Source organism: Accipiter gentilis, chromosome 5, assembly GCF_929443795.1.
Source record: "Accipiter gentilis chromosome 5, bAccGen1.1, whole genome shotgun sequence".
NCBI classification, from domain to species: Eukaryota; Metazoa; Chordata; class Aves; order Accipitriformes; family Accipitridae; genus Astur; species Astur gentilis.
The window spans coordinates 26,230,534-26,250,987 of record NC_064884.1 but is presented as its reverse complement, the minus strand read 5'-3'; the positions used below and the strand labels follow the sequence as shown (position 1 = coordinate 26,250,987).

General features: G+C 47.3%; 1 protein-coding gene across 1 annotated transcript; it reads right to left on the bottom strand.

The window, feature by feature from the left end:
- Positions 1–11,642: 11,642 nt before the first annotated feature.
- SLC35D3 (solute carrier family 35 member D3) lies at positions 11,643–14,599 on the bottom strand. Its single transcript, XM_049800250.1, has 2 exons — positions 14,162–14,599; positions 11,643–12,951 (listed from the first exon to the last, which is right to left on the bottom strand). The coding sequence occupies exons 1-2, from the start codon at positions 14,595–14,597 to the stop codon at positions 12,122–12,124; spliced, it is 1,266 nt and encodes a 421-aa protein (XP_049656207.1). The 5' UTR covers positions 14,598–14,599; the 3' UTR covers positions 11,643–12,121.
- Positions 14,600–20,454: the final 5,855 nt, after the last annotated feature.

The following is a 20,454-nucleotide window of genomic DNA, read 5'->3' as shown; positions in this document are numbered from 1 at the left end:
TAGCAACAACTACAACATCAGTGTGTTATCAACATTAATCTCATCCTAAATCCAAAACACAGCACTGTATCATCTTCTAAGAAGAAAATTAACTTTATTCTAGCTGAAACCAGGACAATACAACAAACGGGAAGCATACAAGACCATTTCCTCCTACAGCTGCACGCCACTGCTCAGTGTTACACAACAAGTCACCAGCCCGATTCCAGTTAAGTGTTTTGTAGACATGATGGGTGGGAGTAGTAAAATGGAGGTTTTGATGATTATCTATTGACACAGCTGCACGTTGTGCTTGTAAACTGGGGATTGTCTAGTAGCTCCTTGAGGGGGTTGGAGCAGGTACATCATTCCCTTACAGGGTATTCTCTTAGGAACACAGTATAAGCGGGCACTGCCCACCATAATTATAAATAATATATGTCTGTCTGTGATTACTGTGGTGTTTAATAGCTGAGGAGGTGGGGGATTCCAGCAGGGCATACACTCGAAGGCAAGTTAGTGCTGGTGAACTTTTTTATCAGAACTCAATGCCTTTTGCAAGGATCTTTCTTTACTTCTAACTGTGCTGAGTCACTATTTTGGCACAGCAGAGGATAAAAACCAAGCCAGAGATTGCAACAAATACATTAACAGCAGGTAAGCACAGTTGTTAAAATAAGGATTGGGGGCAGAAGGGAGTAAGTACATTGCTGAAGGACAGGTTTTCTAAGATCCTTGAAGATGGAGGGTATCTTGAGGAAACCTTTACAGGTTTTCTTCCTAGAGAAGGTGTTAGAGAAAATGTATAAATGGCCATACTGGGTCAAACCAAAGGTACAGCTTCCCTGGTATTCCATCCTCAGCAGCACCATAAGCAGGTGCCCAGGATGAGAACAGGAGGCTGTGCATGGTACATCCTCTGAATACTCTCCCAGATTCAACACATTTCCATCTCAAAGGAATTCCTGATCTATGTGTGGTTTTCTATATTTATTAACCATTTCTATTTGGTTTTAGCCCAGAGCTACAGCACAGTCCTCACATTATATCAGCTAATTCTACTTTAAAGAAAGCCACAATGAAAATGATAGTTATACCTGAGGGCAATTAGACGCAAAGAAAACTTAGAGCCAAATGTGGACAGTCTGCCCTTGATGGCACTGACTAGTCACATAACATGGACACAATCTCTCTGCACCAATTGCAATGTAGATATGACCAGAAGGGCCAGTGGTGCAAGACATGCCCAAGATTTGACAGTGTGAAATGCAGCAGAGCAGTAAAGAATAGAAGAATATAACTATTAGCTAAACTAAAGATTAACCATTTCAGATCTTCAACTAAGTCATTTTAATTTGAGATGCTCCTACTTAAAGCAAATTAATTCCAGTTAATACCAATATTAACACTCTGCCTTTAGTCTGTTAGCTTTCCCATGCCTTATTCTTCACTTTGAAGGTTGCAAACCACCAAGTCAAAATTAATTCAACCAATGAACAATTCTGTACCACTGGACTTTCTTAGCAGGGATTAGACAAGTAAAAGAAGAAGCCCTTAAAGTCAGTCTGTGGACTGCATTATTTAGTGGTTTTATCCCCTCGCTGTTTCAGACAGAGTTAACAGCTACACGCAGTCACCCAAAGGACCATTTGGATAATTGAAGCAAATGCTATTGTACAAAACCACACTACCCATGGTCTGCTGAACTTGTCTTGTTGCTAACGCAGGACAGCTTTACTGATCTAAGGTCTAACGGGAATCATAGATTTCGGTAGTTTCTGTAATCACAATCATTTCTAGAAGTACAGAAATGTGGTCATCATCTTACTCCTGCCAATGCAGGACAGCTCCTTTCTGCATCCTTTTACCCATGTGTGTTTTATTTGTTGTTGATCACCATGCAGGAGTGGTAACAGACAGAACAGTTAAACGTGTAGCTAGGTGGTGTGTCAGATAATGTGGAAAGCTGAGCAGTTTGGGGTTGGTTGCAGCTCAGGGTCTAATGCTCATATTGCTTCTACCAGTGTCTAACACTGTCCAGGAATTCACAGAGTATATCTAGCACGGTAGAGACACATTGGGATGTCTAGGCATAGCTGCAGTACAAATAGGGAAGCTAATTCTAGTGCATAAGCAATTGCTCATTTTAGTAAACATTTAATAAAAAAAAAATAAATTAAAACTTAAGAATTTTTTTTTTTTTTAAAGTTACAGTTTTTCTCGCCCCACCATGCAGTGAAGGTTTCTGTCCCCCAGCCCCATGCACTGTTTATGCAGGACCTGCTACAAGGAAGCCTGCAACTGAGATGGGGAGCCTGTCAATGGGCGGTTGGAAGGAGGAGAAGGGCAGTTATCTCCTCAAGTGGATCTGCCATTGATGGAGGAAGGTTTTAGCCCCCACTGAGTTCATCTGCTCCCCATTTCCTGCATCAGACATTCTTCCCCTGAATTTTGCCAAGTAGCAGATCCACAGCTTGTAGATTGCATCTGAACTCAAGAGGCAGGTATCTCCCAGCATAGAGTTCGTGGTTGGACACAGGGAGTAGGGTGAAAACCTTAACTAATGACAAAATGACAGAAAACTGTGTAGCACCAAGAGAAAAAATAGTCAGTAAAAAGGCCTCCAATATCCCTAAATGCAGGTATACGATGCCCGCAGGGAACTGCTGCACAACATGGGAAATTGTAACAAGGCAAAAATCCTGAGCAACACCTCAGCAGTCCCTGTGGCAGGTACACCAAATCACATTCCCCTCACAGGAGGTTTTTTATGCTCCTCTCTGCTGCCACAGCAGAGAACTCTGCAGCTTTACATGCATCGTTTCCTGGCCAGGAGAGATGCTTACAGCTCATGATGGACATATTTGTCCTGAACCAACTTTTTCCCAATCAATTTCATTGGCATTATGGGACTGTGCCAGTGTAGCAGAAGAGAACAGGCTCTTTACTTTTTCTGAAGCACATTGATCTCACCAAATCTACAGAATTAACCCACAGAACAAATCAATGGATGAAACTCCCAAATACTCATGCCTCCTCTTGCAAAAGCAAGTGACAGCACAATTTCAGAGGGAGTGCAATTCTGTTTACAGTTGAAAAGAGGCCAGCAAGGAAAGACCCAGCTATAGTCCAAGTCTAATGGACTTTATTTAAACATATGCACTAGTCCTGGAACACAGCAACTCCTGTCACAACTGGTGTAACAAAAATGTCAGCTTTGGTGGATCATCTAATCTTTAGCTCACACATCAGACGGACCAAAAGCGAATAGAGAAGTTCACCCAAAACCTCACCAGTCTTTAAGAACGCAAGTTAGCAGAAACAAAGATTACTAAATTAGCCTGAAGGCTGTGGCCCCAAAAAAATCAACACTTCTGGCTTTCTTTTTTATCTGACAATACTGCAATGTGAATGCCAGTTCAGGCATTGTCACATAAAATATGTGGATGGGGATGACTCAGAGCCAGGTAGCTCCTGCTGAAGCACCTTATGGGTTCCCTGCACCTACATCTGGATCAGAGAGTGACACTGGATTTAAAATAATCCAAATTAGCTATGTCCATCTCGTTAGTACTCAGATGTTTACTCATTATTCTGACTGAAAAATGCGGAGCAACAGCACTGTAAATCTTTGGAAATGTGTCTGTGGGACTCCAGGTTTTTTGCTTCTGTTGGCTTTCTTTCTTTCTTGATAGCTTATAATACTTTTATATTATTACTCAAGCTTAGCATTTTAGTTAAAATGAGAGCATTTTCTGTGTGCATCTGCAAAAAAAAATTGATCTTGTGTGTCTCTACTGGCAGCCACCCACAGTCAGACTTCATGCACCCTAATGCTGGAAATGCACTTACCTAAATTAGATATCTCATCGCAGCAGAGTGCACCGATAGCAAGGGCATACCAGTGCCGCCTGCACCCTGGGAATCAGCTGGCTACTCCTTATCTTGCAGGACATTGAATTTATGGCATTTTTTATTCTAAGGCTCAACCGTAAAGATGCCAGATTTGTTTGTCAAGTCAGCTCAAGAATAATGCTAAATCCCTGACATTCTCAAACAGGTTTGAAGGTTTGCTGTAGCAGAGCCGCTTTACAGAGCTCATTCATTGTTACAGTCCTTACCTTTACATCTTCGTTTTCCCAGCCACTTCGGAGGCAATGACAATAAGGCAGCCACCAACCTAATCCATTCCATACACCGAAATATTTTGCAAGCTCAGCGCTGTATTGCCTGCGGGAACTTGCTTCTTAAATAAATCTTCTCTTCTAAAAAAACCCTGTTAGCAGATTTGAATTTTTCCTTCCAGAAATATAGAGGGAGCTGTGACTGGGGAAAAAAAAGTAAAAAAGGAACCATTTCTGCTCTGGTAATAGCCTGCCTGGATTGCACAGGTAAAATTTGTACCATTCCCCTCCCTCACGGCGATGCCACTGAACGCCTGAGCTGACCTGTTACCCTTCGCAGGGAGGGGGCCGAGTGAGCTGCGGTGTGCCAGCTCCCTCCGAGGTGCTTTGGGAAAGGGGCAAGCCCCCGACCCCCCAGGAGGCCGCTCACCCCTGCAGCCTTAGTGGCAAGAGCTGCTCCCCGAAGCCTCTGCAGTTACAGCTGTGCTTGGTCGAGGGCACAGCCCCGGCGGCTGGTGGCCCTTCCCCGGTGGCACGGCTGTGCCACCCAACCCAATGGCACATGCTGAGCTGGCAAGACCTCCCTTCTCCTGCAGCAGGTACGTTTATCATCGGTTGTCCTGCTGCAGCAATGTGAGTAAATAGATTTGGGGGTGGGGGGGTTTCCCTGACGTTGCTTTGCTGGAATTGTGAGCGTTAGCCCCTCAAGCACAGGCCTCTGCTCAGTGGGATAGAGAAGTAATCCCAAACCCCACTTCTAACCCTCTCCTTGGGCTGGGGAGGTGAAACACCAGCCACTACTGAGCCCCTAATGCAGCAAAAGGCTTTCATTTACATTCATGTCCTACTGAATGAAGGCTTGGTCAAGGCACAAAATAAACCTATGCTTAAATGTTTTGGTACAAAAGCAAAGACTACCGCATGAGAGCATCCGCAATGACAATCGGGAAGGTGCTGCAGTGACTGCTCTGTATTGCCACCTAGGAATCTGCGTTCACACGGCAGCCCAGGTCTTCAAGGTTCACCAATTTATGGGCCAGCACGTTGGATCTATGCAATGCACCTAAAGGAGGCCCACCAAAAAAATAATCTCCTCCACTTTCAACTCCTGCTTAAAATGCAGGGCTGCAGTGAAGCTTCCTTGATGCTGAAGGCCTTACTCACTGTGCTTGTTCATGATGAGTATAAATCAGCAATGAAGCTCAACCACAGAACAGCGTGTCCTTGTCTTTGTCAAGGCGTGTGGGATCTGACACTTTTTGTCTGCTGGCTGCAGCTTTGATTTCCCTGAAGAGAGCTCACAGGGTGCGTGCCAGGCCCAGGACTGTGTTGTGCCCTACCTGACCAGCAACCGGTGGACAGGCAGAGGTGAAGTTTGCAGAAAGAGAATAAGAGCGGTGCCAAACTGACACCAAAGCTCAGTCAAGACCCAAATTTGCAAGTTTTGAGGAAAGGCACTGAAGTAGGTAAAACTGGGGAAACTCTAAAGCTTGGAAAACAAATAACTAGAACTCTTCCTGCAAAATCCTCTGTCAAAAAGCCAGTTCTGGCTGTCATTCTCATCTTGCATGTTTTAAAGGAAAGCAAGATAAACCAGAGAGAACAAATTTCATGTGACACATGCACATGAAACCATGACTACTCTTCAGTAGCTAGCTATTGCTTAGTATCTCTCTTGAACTGTAGTGTTGAATACTTGGAGCAGTTGATTCTATAAAAGACCTTTATGAGTATCTAAGTATACTTAATCATGGTTAAGTAGATCCTCTAAATGGAAAAGGAAATAGCACTGGTTGTATTGGAAGACAGAGCTTGATACAGCATGATTAGCCCTGTTTTGATCAAGCCACTGCAACATTCAAGTGATTCAGAAGAGTTTGGCACCCAGAAGGCACCTGAGGACATGACCAGATATTACAGACCATTCTGCTCATGCTTAACTGTTATTAATTAAAAAAAAAAAAAAAAAAAAAAAAAAGTTGAGCAATTTTGAAAGTCCAACCCTGTCTCAGGAATCCTTGAAATGTGCTGCTGACCTGGCAGAGATTCCTCTTTGGAGAGGAGCTCTTCACGGAGACCTGCACCCTAAGGTAAGAATTTCTTCCATGACACCATGCAAATGCATCCTGGTCTCTTTTGTTTTAGAAAATATTTCAACTCCCAGGGCCAAAATCGTGTGACTGTGCACTGTTGGCTGTGTTGTGTGTGTCAGCCTTCTAGTGTTCAACAGATGTTCAGACCCAGTGGCCTGTCAGCCACTATGCTTGAGGGAAATGCAATTTTTTTTTCCTTCAAAATTGTGATAAAGACATATTTAGCTGATTTTTGTATGCTTGTCGTAACATACGTTGTTGGACATTTTCTGTGCCACTGAACTCACCCAAGAAGGCGCACTGACACAGGAAACCTCTTTCCCCTTCAGAGCCTGGGTGGGCTCATGGTGAGGCCATCAGAAGAGAAAATCTGTATTTTACCTTTTAATCAAGCATACACAGTTTGGAATTGGATAGACTACAAGGACAGATTTGCAGAGATACTCTGAAAACCAAAAATTCACCTGAGAGAATTAAGCCAAATCAAGATGCAAGGAGTAATGGTGATATAGACAGCAGCCTGTAGCTGTTTTTTTTTACTGATGGTACTCAGTATTTACAAGCAGCCGGTAAACCTGACTGGTTTACTACCATGACCAGTTCCAGCTCTTTACTCTCTCTCATTTGACCCCCTCCCATGTCATGTAAAAAACAGTCCGTGATCTTAGCAGTTAGTACTTTTTTTTTCAGAGAAATCCTGAATTCTGTTAAGGAATTGTTGAAATCTGTCTCATTTTGTCAGGAACAAAATCAATAGCACCTAATAAATAAAAAAACAGGTGTAATTTTGAGAACAGTACTGCCAGTGCTTTGATTTGATAAAGGACAAACTTATCAACAAAATTAACATGCCCAGAGCAGAATTTTTTACCTATGTCCAGTAAGAAAATAGAAACAGCAGATCTACCTGCCTCCCCCCAGCCAGGTCATTCACTCTGCCTCTCTCCTCATGTGTATCACTCTTCCAGGGCCCCAAATTCAAGTGCATTCACTGAAAATTCACCACACTGTTTGGCCCTGGGTTTCTGACGCTGTCACTATTCTGTCCTTGTAAGAACAGTGACAAGCTGAAATTTGGTGGAGGGGCTGGCTTCCAGCTCCCCAGGGATGTGGGTGTGTGAGAGGGATACGAACTGAAGCATTTTGCTTTTCTGCAAACTCTCATATTTTCTCCATCCGTCCTAATCCGAATTCCATGTACCTCTTCGACCAGTGTTTTCATGGTCTCTTCCCAGGCTTTCATTTCTCCTATTCAAACACAATGTCTAGCCCTAAAGTGTGGCTGGCTTTCCTAGTCTCCACCTATAATAAAAATGAGCCTGGCTCATCAGCAATAATGATGGCAACCTCTTCTAAGGTTTATAGTTTTATTACTCAGAATGCTCTTACTGTGAAAAAATCTCCTTCTGGTTTTACATGTATAATAAATATCCACACAGGCGGGCATGACCAGGAGATTTCGGTACTGGCTGGCTGGCAGCGAGGGCCTTCTCTCCTGCGTCCACCCTGCGCACATCCCAGCTCCGCAGGAAACTGGTACGCAGCCCTGGCCCAGCTCCACAAGAAGCTGGTATGCAGCCATGGCTGAGCTATATAGGGAGCTGGTAAGCAGGGAGCTGGTGTGCAGAAACATGCACGAAGGTAGCAAGAAACAATCTGGACATACAAGATCCCGCTAGTCCATCCCCTCCCTGCCCTTCTAGAAAACAAGAAAAAAATGTGAATATGGCAGAAGCCTCTGTGGCAAGTCCTCCACCACTGGCAGGGGCTTTCAGGCTGGACACTGGAAACAAGATTTGGGAAATACAGCGGGAACAAGGGAAGAGAAAGGAGTGCATGTGCACACTCATCAATTCCCGACAGGAGTGTGGTTGAAGTGAAAACCTTCCTGATGACCTCCAACAAGCTACTGAAGCATGAATATAGCAGCTAATTGAGAGGCAGAGTTGATTGCCTGCGCTGCACTTAAAGGCTTCAGGTTAAAAAAACACAGAAGAAACGTCAAAGCGATATGTGAAATTATACAGGACACAGGCAGAGAGGACAAGGAGATGGGAATCTCTGGTGTTAAACCTTAACCATGGCAAGCAGCAAAATATTCAAGTGTTAATTTAGAGCCCAGAGCTGATGGGCTTGCACCTTTCTGCCTTCTGAAGCCTTTGCCTGCAGCAAACAGACAATCAAATTACAGGAGGCTGTTAAGCACTGGCAGTAAACTGTCCCCTGACATACACAGGGATGTGGAGTATTGCTTAATAAACTGTAAAATTTCTTTCACTCTCACCTGTTTTTTGGTAGGAAGTGATAGTAAATGCAGGATCAGTTTGTCAGCGATGTATGCAATTTTTTTACTTATCCTTAGAAATGTTAACTGTCCCTGCCTCCAAATACTCTGGCCTCTCTTTAATTTCTTTGAGAAAAGAATATGTTTTAGAAAAGATAGCCAGCGTGGCTGTCATTTTCCTGTTGTGTGTGTATTTGTGTGCGTGTGTGTGCATGTCCGTGTGATACAGTAGTGCTAGAGCAGGTGTTGCTTGATGATGTGTTGACACTGAAATTAATGTTTATTCTCAAAGCAGTCATTGTGCATTAGGTTCATTCATTATCCTGGAAGAAGGACAGTTTCTTTCTCTAAACTGTCCTGCAGGCACATTTGTGTGGAGCTCTAAGACGAATTCTGCAATAATCACCAACCCAGTTTCAGCCACGGGCATGTTATATACCTTTGATCCGAAGCAAACAGGTAAAAATTAATGCTTAAGTCATCTCCTAGGACTGCCATGTGAGACAGCTGGTAATACAAATACTTAACATTGTAAAATAAAATCAATATTAAGTCCTTTAATAATGCAATGATTTCATAAATATTAATAACGAGCATCATCTTATTTGTATGTATTCTGAAGTTACAGCAGTTACACTAGCGACATTAAACCATCTTCAATATGTAACCAAAGAAATCACTGCTGAGAACTACAGATACTTCAAGGGGTACAGAGGACTTGGCCACTTCAGATGCTTGTGTTCCTTTGTCTGTCCTCAGTCCCTCTGTCCATGACAGTATTTATAGTGTACGGTCACATGCTGAGGAAATTTGGATGGTATAAAGGCACAAGAATAACTATAAATGAACCAAAAATGAGCACCCCAGAGTAGCAACAATAAGAAAACCAGAAGGCTTTTGGAAAGCAGTGCATTTTATTCCCACTCCTCGTTCTGCAGTCTTCCGCTGATGCTATTAAAATACCTCCGCACGAGGCAATATTCTTATTTTATTGTGAGACAGTCTCTTTTACTGAAAAAGTGGATTGCATTTGCCAAACTCCCATTTTAATCTGGGGGAATTTACAGGTATAAACAGAATACAATATAATCACATTTCAACTATACATGCAAATGTACAACATTGTAACAGCAGCTTTTTTAACAGTCAAAACTGTTTGAATTTCCACAAGTTTCTACTAATACTTCAACAACAGTAAGCGGCAAAACACTGAACTCTCCCAGGAAAAAATCCTGCAACAAGAGTCCAGGGGGAGAGCTTTCTACAGCACGTGCCAAACACGGAGTATACACTATGGGATCTAAGACTGGCGGTATCCAGGTGGTAAAAAGATCCACATTCCTGGTGGACAGAAAACACTGACCACAGTGAGGACAGATCAGAAATGTGGGTTTCTCTTCAGCCATCTGTACGATTACAATGCAGTTCAATATCGTAACGAGTTCAGTAATACAGGAACTGTAAGTCATCGGCACAAACAGCTTTAGTATGCATTTGAAAAACTAACAAAACCCCTATTATATTAGCCTACAAACAATAAATAGTGCTTTTTTTTTGCAAAAGATGCTGTATGGACCTTGAGCAGAAAGTAAACATTGTATTCGGCATATAGCCAGAATCTCTTGATACTCACAAGCTATACATAACATGTGATGTACAGATTTCAACGCCCTGTGCCCCAGCTCAGCAGCTGCAGGCTTTTAGCCTCAATGTCTTTATAGCTGTCTCTTTCAAAATTCCTGGGTGATGCCAGGTCACCCAACTTCCGCCCTCACTCAGAAAACATACTGGCGCCCCTGGCGCCTCTGCCTGCATTTATTGACATGACTCTAAAGCTCCCTCAGAGATCAGTTTTGCCAACATTTCCCGCTGGGTAAATTGCTCATTTCGGGTTGCAGTGCCGAATGCGCTGCGAGGCTAATGCTGCCTCCTTGGCTTGAGAAGGCATTGGACTAGGCTTAATGAGGGCTGTGGGAATAACTGATTTTCAGTTTGGTGGCTTAATAACTAATAATAATAACAACAACAATAAACAACTTGGTTCGTTTTTTCAGGAGATGATAACAACTTGTTTCAGCCTGTGGTCAAGACGGCCTGATGGCTGGGGCACCCTTTTGGGATGAGGAAGACTCAGAGCCAAATCTCTTCAGTGCCTAGCTCTCAGCAAAGGTTTGACCCGAGGACCCCACCTACTGAAAGGGTATCTGCAGCTTAAGAAATACTCAAAGATTTGTTTTCCCAGTCTTTCCTGTTAAAGGTATGTGGTACAAAATATTAGCATGTTCAGTAGACGCCCTGCCGGAGGACATGCTTCCCACTTCCCACAGGAGCGGCCGGGGTGGCAGGGCAGCTCTGACCCTCGCAGCCCGTGGGGACAGTCTGGGCACAGGGGAGCAGCTTCCACCAAAGCCACGGACATCTCGGTGCCGAGCGCACCGAACATCCCAGCCCGGGAGCGCTCGGCCGTGGGATCTGCCGGAGCGCACTGCAGCTCCCTGCCTGCCTGCCTGCCTGCGCTTTCTTCCATTAGACACCCCAGCGGGGGGCCAGCGAGGGCTGATAGGCACAAAACCATGTCCTAACACGTTGCCAGGATATAGCAAACCTGTCCTGCAAAAGCACCCCTGGGAACCCTGGCAAGATGGTGTCCCCAGTTCTGTTATCAGCCTGTACTTCTGAGAGAGGGAGATGGAGAGGACATCTAGGTCCCAGCCCAGGCTCCGATTCACTCAACTTTAGGGTACAAGGAGGGGATAGCACAAGGCACACACTTTCTCCCTAATTTTTTTATAGCCCTCCCAAATCCATACATACCAACATTTCCAAACTCTTTTATTTGGGTCAAGCTAATATTTCCAATGCTACATGTAGTTAAAGCTCATAGAAAAACATCCTTCTTTTGCTAACCAAAGCTTCTCAAAGGTTCGGATCTGGTTCTGCTCTCATGTGCACCACTGCAAGACAAAAGTACTTGTGCTGAAGACACAAACCACCCAATGTAAACCAGGTTCAAGGCCCAGCCTGGCCACAGAATCAGGGAGAGTTTCAATCCCTCAGTTAAGAGGGTGAGTTTACACCAATATAATTGAAGTGGCACAACCTCTAGCCCCGTTGCAATTGTATTGACACAGAGGAGCACATAAAAGTACAGTTAGTAGGAGCTTATATATTGTAGGAATATATTTATATAGCGTACCTATAATTGGACAGATACAGATACGGCAGTGCATCAACAGAGCCTCCAAGTGGTGTTAAAAGTCACAAGGCTCCAGACACAAGCTAAGTTACAGGCCACCACCATGTCACTGGCACTGCCAACTGACTCAGTGGTACTGATGTCCCTCATAGCCCAGGCTGCTGGGCAAGCACCCCGTGACCTCCCATTACCCAACTCTCTCTGTGTCCACAGCAGAGGACTCGGCACCTTTACCTGTGGTGGGTCTAAACTGATGTACTGAAAGCAGCTGAAAGCAAGCCCAAAGCATGAGCAGACTCTGACCTTTTGCTTTTTGACAATGAGGTAAAGTCATCCTACATGATTTGGATTTGTCAGCATTGATGTGGAAATGTATGCTCTGCCTTTCCCCCTGTACAGAGAACCAGGTGTCTGTCCTCAAGCAAGCAGTTTTCAAACCTGCTTTTTAAGGGTTTGGTAGCTCTTCATTCTCTATCAAATAATCCTTCTTTATATAATTAGCACCCCTCACCAACCTCCATACTCCAAGATAGGCATCCTTCAGCGAACTCCTGTTCACTTCTTGTGAGCCAGTGGCTTTTCCCTGGACCGCCGGGCCCTTGGCAGGTTTCTCAGCACCGTCCTTCTCTTCCTCTCTGACCTGGCTGTCCCCCGTGGCTGATGCTTCCAATGCTGCTTCCTCAGCCCCCTTCTCCCGGGTAATTGCCTCCATCGCAAACAGTGCTTGGTCCCCAGCCTGCCTTTTCCCCTCCTCTTCTTCAGCTTCTTTCTCCAGGTCCTCATAATTGCCCTGCCGCCTGGTCTCAATGTACTTGGCCACACAGTAAATGATAGACCCCAAGGTGTTGACCACAACACCGGCTATAAATAACTTTGTGGGCTCCACATCATTGAATGCCACCATGCCCACTGTGATGGTTGCTATGCTCTTCACCACCCCTACGAAGCTGGTGGTCACAGCTGAGTTAATGTAAGTGCAGTGAAGGGTGGTAAAGTTCATGGCACAGCTAATCAGGACGCAAGCGATAAAGATGCATACCATGGCAGGGTCCTTCCACCCCGGGAAGGACCAGACGTTGATGGAATCCATGCTGGCAAAGGAGCAGATGATGAGAAAAGGGGTGGCTGAAACAGCGATGGCATACTGAGCTGTCAGGGGTCCGTATTCACTATCTACACTGGTCTTCTGAATGAGCACCAGGTAGGCAGCGTGTATCAGCACGGCCAGCACGCCTGTCACATAGCCCATAGCATCACCGGTCAGGTCACCAGCTCCTGTCAGGAGAGTCACAGAAAGAAACCAGCATGGTTTTTGCATGGGAGACAGAAAGAGAGCCCTGTTTTGGGCTAAGGGGATATTTAGGAAATAGGCACCTGTGCCCTTTCCGTAACTCCTAAGATTCGTCATGCTTTTCCCAAGGCTGAACACACTTATGTCCCAACAGACGTATCTTTTCTGTGTGTGTGTGTGTGTGTGTGTGTGCACGCGCGTGCTGCAAACCTGTCGAACATTACCCACTCTCCTCCTAAATCCCACAGCCAAAATCAGATTGCGTTCTCTCTTTTGTGAAGACACTACGGGAGATTTGCAGCTGAAATCGCACGTACGCACGGCAACGCTGGGCATCCTCTTGCGAGTGCGGGCACACGTCAGCTCCAGCCGGCGGGGCTCCCTGCCCTCCAGGCCCCCGGCCCTCCTTCTGCTCCCCAGAGCAATGCCAAGCGCTGAGAGCCTCCCTGCTGAGCCCCGTCAGCTTCTTTGCAGCTTAAGGTACTCGCCGTGTGTGTGTGCCCTGTCCCCTGGGGCAGCCCCCAACCCAGGAGTGTTGCCGGGCCACACAGAGCCAGTTTTGCCTCCCACCCCGCCTACACCTCGACGGGAAATCAACACAGGCAGGGCCCCAGGCCCCGTGGGGTTGCAGCTGACCCCAAAGGTTGCGCCTACGCCTGTGGGATTGCACTTAGCCCAGTAGGGCTGCGGCTGCCCCCAGAAGACTCCATCTACCCCTGTAGGGCTGCACCCACACCCCGTAAGACCACACCTCCCTCTGTAGGGTTGCACCTTCCCTAACAGGGTTGCAATAAGGTTGCACCTCTAGCCCTAACCGACTCCCACAGGTTTGCCGGGGCCCCTGTAGGGCTGCACCGGCTCCCGTAAGGCCGCGGCGATCTCCGCCGGGTTGCGCTCAGCCCTGTGAGGTCGTTCCTGTCACAGCGGGGCTGCAGCCACCCCGCGAGGTCGCGCCTGCCACAGCGGGGTTGCGGCTGCCCCCCCCGCCCGGGGTTGCACGCCGGCCCCCCCGCCGTACCCTCGCACCTTTCCCGCGGGGTGCCGCTGCCCGCCCCGTCCCGCCCCGAAGCCCAGGCGGAGCGGCGGGGGCTGCCGGTGCGGAGGCGGCGCGGCCGGCCGCCCCGTCCCGTCCCGTCCCGTCCCATCCCGCCCCGTCCCGTCGCGTCCCTCCGGCGCGGCGGCGGTCGCACTCACCGGCCAGCGCGGCGCCGCAGGTGGTGATGAGGACGGCGACGAGGACGCCGGGCGAGGGCATGCCGTCGCGGAGCACCAGGGCGCCGGTGAGGAGGGTGACGAGGGGCAGGCAGCGCTTGAAGACGACGTACATGGGGAGGCTGAGGCCGCGCAGCGACCAGAGCGTCAGGGTGGACTGCAGCGTGGCCAGGGCGGCCACGGCGGCGAAGGGGCGCGCCAGGCGGGGCCCGAAGGGCGGCAGCGCCGCCAGCCCCCGCCGCCGCAGCGCCTCCAGCCCCAGCGCCGCCGCCGCGCTGCTGAGGCACTGCAGCAGCGTCAGGAAGGCGAAGTGGTAGCGGGCCAGCAGGAACTTCAGCAGGATGTTCAGCGAGCCCGAGCACAGCCCGTGCGCCACCGCCACCGCGACGCCCCGCGCCCGGCCCCGCCACCGGCCCATCCTCCCCGCGCACCGACCCGCCGACGGGGCCCGCGGCACTGCCGCCCGCCCGGCCACCCGCCGCGCCGGCGGCGGCGGCGGCGGCGGCGGCGGGGGGGAACGGGGACGGGCGGAGGCAGGGGGCGGGCGGAGGCAGGACGCGCTCCCGGCGGGGCGGCCGCCGCCTCCCCCGACGCGTGTCGTGTCCCCCCCCCCGCCCCTCCCGCCCCCTCCCCGCCGCGTGTCCCCCCGCCACCCCCAACGCGTCTCCGCCGCCGCTTTCGGTGCGCCGCCCCCGATGTCCGCCGCAGCACCCCCGTGTGTCTCCCCCGCCGCCTCCCGCCAGCCCTCCCCAGCCCGTCCGGGCGCAGGAGGGCTGGCGGGCGGCGGCAGCGCGCCCCGCTGTGCTTTCACGCCAGGGCAGTAAGCGCGGGGCGGCCGCGCCGCCCCGAAAATAACGTGGGAGCCCCGCGGGAAACCCCACGTCTCCCAGAGCGGGGAGGTCAGCGCAAGTGTCCGTCCCCGTTCGCCCCCCCCACGCGTGCACAAGCGGGGCGGTACCGCTTTTGTCTCCCCGAAAACATGCGTCCCCCCGGGAAAAAGCATCCACCGAGCCTACCGGCGGCATCCCTCCTGCAGCCCCCCCGCTTCCTCGCCTTGGGGTTCCGACACCCCCCACCTTCGCCCAAGGGGGCCCCGTCCCTGGCGGGGAACAGGGGAGAGACGGGAGCCGCTGCTAAGCAAGCAGCGAGAACCTGTTTCGAGCAGGGGGACTTTTCAAGGAAAGTCACTAAAAATTGGTAACCGCACAGAGCCTTCGAAAGTGATGTTTTAAAGCCTGGTAAAGTTTGTTTAAACTAATCCCTTCTCTCGACTTGCCAGATGAAGGTTTTAGCAGGAGACCGCAATAGATCACCTCGACTCCAAGGGAAAAGCAAAAGCAGTTCTCCCGGACAGCCAGTCCTCTACCAGGCTCCTGCAGTGCCAGGCAACATAAGGGAATTAAAAACTATACTTTTATTCGGAGCTGCCTCATAATCTTGAGCCTTCTTTTAGCATCATACACGTTAGGTCTCTCTCATCAGCACTGAGACTACCTTTCACCCATCGATATGAGATTAGCAATGTTATTCTTTATTTTAAACAAAACCAGCCTACCCCCTCTCCACAGGAACGGTACTAGAAAGAACCGGCTTGGGGGAAAATAGCATGCTTGACACCCAAAGCTTTTTTTTGGAGGACGTACCATAAAAAAAAAGTAGACCAGATCCTGACAAGGATTGCCAGTTCTGGTGGGCTCGCATGGAATTTAGCACACAAGCACAGCATGCATTTCAGCAGTATGAAAAAGTCACAACTGTTTTCCGAGAGATTTCCGCACAAAAATACTACATTTCAGTCTCAGTTCAGTTCATAGACCTCACCAGACATACCCAGCTTCCAAAGCCAGTTGTACTTCTTCCCAGCCATTAGACTGGAAACTCTTGCACAGCTCGGTGTTTGCGTGAGACCTGTAGGATCACAGGAAAGGGCTGCTGATGCCAGCAGCTCTCAGCAAGAGCAGGGCAGGCGTTAGGGCTGCCGGGCAAGCAAGTATGCACAAAATGACCACGCTAGTAGGGAGGAGTGGCAGGGAAAACACACTGGACCCACAGCGCTGGGCTCTTGGTCTGAACCAAGAGAAGCCGTGCATGCCCAGGATTATTGCTGGGTGCAGCAAGGGGCTCGTGGTGGTCATGGGGATCAGTCGCACCAAAGGACGTGTTACAAATTTCATGGGTTACAACTAGCAGTGGAGCTGGTACAGGCAGGGAAAAGAGGCAGGGCAAATGCTTATAAAATGAAACAACAGAGGTATGCATTAAGGTACAAGTGAAAATGTAAATTGGTAATGAGGGAAAGGAAACCATGGGTACCGTTGAAATTAAACAGAGGTAAACCACAAGAGAAATAATATTCTCTAAGCAAAAACTAAAGGAACTTTTTCAGCCTGTGGGGTAAACACCTGGATGGACACAGAAGTGATGTTTGGAAATCTAACCTGCAGTCTGCTTCCAGAAGCCGGGAGCTGAGTACAAGCCCACCTTGCACTTCAATGCCATCAGCTGTGCTTGTGCAGGGGCATAGTGGCCGCTGTAGACTCTGCCTGTGACTACTGCAGACAGAGCAGTGCTTCCTTCTACTTTTTCACGTGTTCCTGGATAAATATTCTTTCTTAACAGGCTGTCTCCACCTTGCCTGCCTTTTATTTTTCAATCTTCAATTTATTAATTTTTTTATCAAGCTACTGTTCTCACTCCCTCTTTCTTGCCTGGCATTTTCTCACCTTCCTTCCTTTCCCCATTCCCATTACAGAGCCTGATATTAATGCAAGAACAAGACTTGACTTTGTGAAGACCACTATATACTCACCAGACTCAAAACTGCAGCCTCTGTTTTCCTCCTTCACCTCTTCTTCATCTTTACATAATTGATGTGAGGATTCTCCTGATACCTATCATTTTAAATTGGCTTTTTCCTTATTGACTTTAAGTGTTCCCTAATTGTCTTCCACAACAGTTTATTTTCCCTTTTGTTCTCTCTCTGGTTCTTACCAAGGCAGTTGTATTTTCATCTTCTTTTTACATGCAAATCTTTAGTTTTAATAATATTTGAGTACTTACATTTCTATTGATTAAAAACTCCAATGATTGAAATATTAAAACACTGAAAAAACCCAAACAACCCAGGACTCTCTGTGTATGCCTCCTTTTAAAAGGTGAGAGTAATACCAGGTTGAATTTCCCAGGTTACCTCAGTCACAAAAGCCATGGATGCAATCAGGACACTTGGAAGTTTAATCTTTGCTAACTCAGGGTGGGAGGAAAGCACAGACCAATACCCAGAAGTCTTCAGGCAAAATGACATGTCAGTTGTGGTCACCTCCCTGGTGTCACGGGGTGCTCCACCTCGGGGCCTTCACCCACTTCAGCAGCTGCACTGCAGCATAAAATGTAAACTCGCAGTTAAGTGACATGAAATATTAAGGCATATAAAAGTTGAAACTCGCATTTATACTTACTAGAGACCAGGTCTGGCTTCAAAACCCACTAAAGAACTGGTGCCAATGCATTTACACCAGCCTCCATTTGGACTCATCCCAAGCCCCCACACAGCACAATTTAAAGGAATGTGTGGATCACTGCGACAGTATTTGCACATGGGAGAAAAAAAACCCCCTACCTTCTGCCAAGTAAGTGCAGATAGAAAAAAAAAAATCTAATCGTGCTTTCTGGAAATACTGTAGTAATTGGGACTACACCTAAGTGTAACCTCTGGAAGAAGCAATTTTGTCCCCTCACCAGTGAAATTATCACTAGAGAAGTGAGTCTCTTGACACTGCAGAGGATCAGGCTGCAAGTCTGCATTGGGGGCTAAATGCTTCCCTGACTGAAACAGAAAAACAAGTGTATCAGAAGGATAAAAATTATAGAATAGTTCAGATGGAAAGGACCTACAATGATCATCTAGTCCAATTCCTGGGCCACTTCAAAGCTGACTAGAAGTCATCACCTCTTAAACACTGACAGGCCTGGGGCATCGACCACCTCTCTAGGAAGCCTGTTCCAGCATTTGACCACCCTCGGTAAAGAAATGCTTCCTGATGTCCAGTCTAAACCTTCCCTGGTGCAGCTTTGAGCCATTCCCATGTGTCCTATCACTGGATCCCAGGGAGAAGAGATCAACACCTCCCTCTCTCCCCTTCCCTTCCTCAGGAAGCTGTAGGGAGCAACGAGGTCACCCCTCAGCCTCCTTTTCTCCAAACTAGACAAACCCAGAGACTTCAGCCACTCCTCATAGGACATGCCTTCCAGCCCTCTCACCAGCTTTGGTGGTTGCCCTCCTCTGGACACATCCAAGGACCTTCACATTCTTCTTAAATTGTGGGGCCCAGGAATGCACACTGTACTCAAGGTGAGGCTGCACTAACACTGAATTTGGGAACTCGAGCGTCCATGTCCCAGGTACCATATCCTATCTCTTGGAACTCACCTGTGTTGCAAGGCCAGCATCTCTTGCAACATCTCTCATGGCACTCCTAATTTTAGTCTTGTCTATACACAGCAAGGGAGAGGGGGGCGGAAGGTGCTGTCCCTTGCCAACCCCTTTTCTCAACATGTATTCAGGCCAGGCCCAGTACTAGTCTCCCACTGCCTCACCACCACTCCACACTGAGAAAAGATGAGTTCTCCTGCACTTCACTGGGAAGGAATTGGATAAAGCAACAGAGAGACATCATTTGAGGTAACACTGCAGTGAAGGTACGTCCCTCACACTAGCTGTTCTTGTGTCCAGAGACAGCAGTAGAGAACCGAGAACTCTACTGACTCTCTGAGTCCAGAGAGCACCTCAGTTCCTAAGTTGACTCTTACAGATTTTTGTCCTAGCAGTAGGGCACAGATCATAGTAATGAATAGCTCTGTGGTTCCCTACAGTAATGAGATGATTATGACGCCTTAACTCTAATACTTTGATGGAAATTATTCTCAGTTCTGCATTTCACCTAGGTACAATGACACGGGTGAGAGAAAAAAAAACAGACAAATGTGGAACAAATTGGTGTCCAATTCCTAAGGACATAATTTTTTTTAAATGGTTTCTTGGATGAAAATGGTAAAGATATATATAAAATGTTTAACGCATAATTTGCTTTAATTAGGGTCTCATGCAACCACGAAGTATATAGGGGAAGTGTTGTGCAGAGTTGTATCCATTCCCCATCACATGGCCCTGAGCACATTCAAAACTGAGCAGTACTACTGAAAGGCTTAACACACTCATGCCTGTGCAGCAAAATTTGAGGCCAGCACTGTACTTGGCTAGAAGAAAGAGATCACTTAATCACTGACAGGTAGTCTGCGCAAGCAGACAAAAAGAATCATTTAAAATAACTTTCCTTTATCAAAATGCAGAGTTGATGGGACATACAGCTAGGCAAAGTGTGGTCTCTAAAAGTACAGAGGAAAAACGTGACTGTCACTCAGTATTCATACAAGATATAAACCATGATTATGATATTCTACTTAAAAGATACTCCCAGTGTCTTTCACTGCATTTACTTTTTGATCAACGTTTCTTAATTGGGAAGCAAATACAAGAGTGTAGCCAAAGATACTGTGTGCAATTAATTTAATAGCATTATAGAACAGCAAATCCACTCCTTTAGAATATGATTAATCAATATGTTTCTTGAATCAAGGAGAAACCTATGGGCTCCTATAAAACAAAATCTTCCACAGGAACAAGTTTAAAAGTAGAACACATTACATCTTTAAGATTATTGTCATTAAAGGTCTGTTTCAGTAAACAAAAAAAGATCAGAAGCTAGTTTTATGGTCACAAAATAAAAAGTATTTCTTTAAAACAATTATAGCAAACATTCCCTGAGACTCAAGAATCAGCAACAACTATTGCCAGACTGGTTTTTCTGTTACAGTGCAGAAATGTTACAGCATGCTCTCTCCATTCAAAGATCATGCAGGAAGATTAAACGCCACAGTTTTTATTTACTATGTGCATCTTCCGGATGCGCTCATTTTTCAACAGAATTAAATCCGGATGCAGCAACCCTCAGCACTGAAGCTAACCAGGACATGAAGGGAGAGAAGGCAGTGAAAAGATTTAATGCACGTGTTGAGTGTGCATGTTCAGAATTCCTTCCCCCCGTGCTACATTTTCTAAATTTCCCCTTCCAACTGTTAGGCTATGGCAGCATTCTGGAATATCCTCCCCTCTCCCTCCCCCCAGAAATACACATATAAAATACATACCCACCACCAATATGGTCCACTCAGACAAGTAACTTGTAGTCTAAGCAGAAAACAGCAATAAAGCAGAA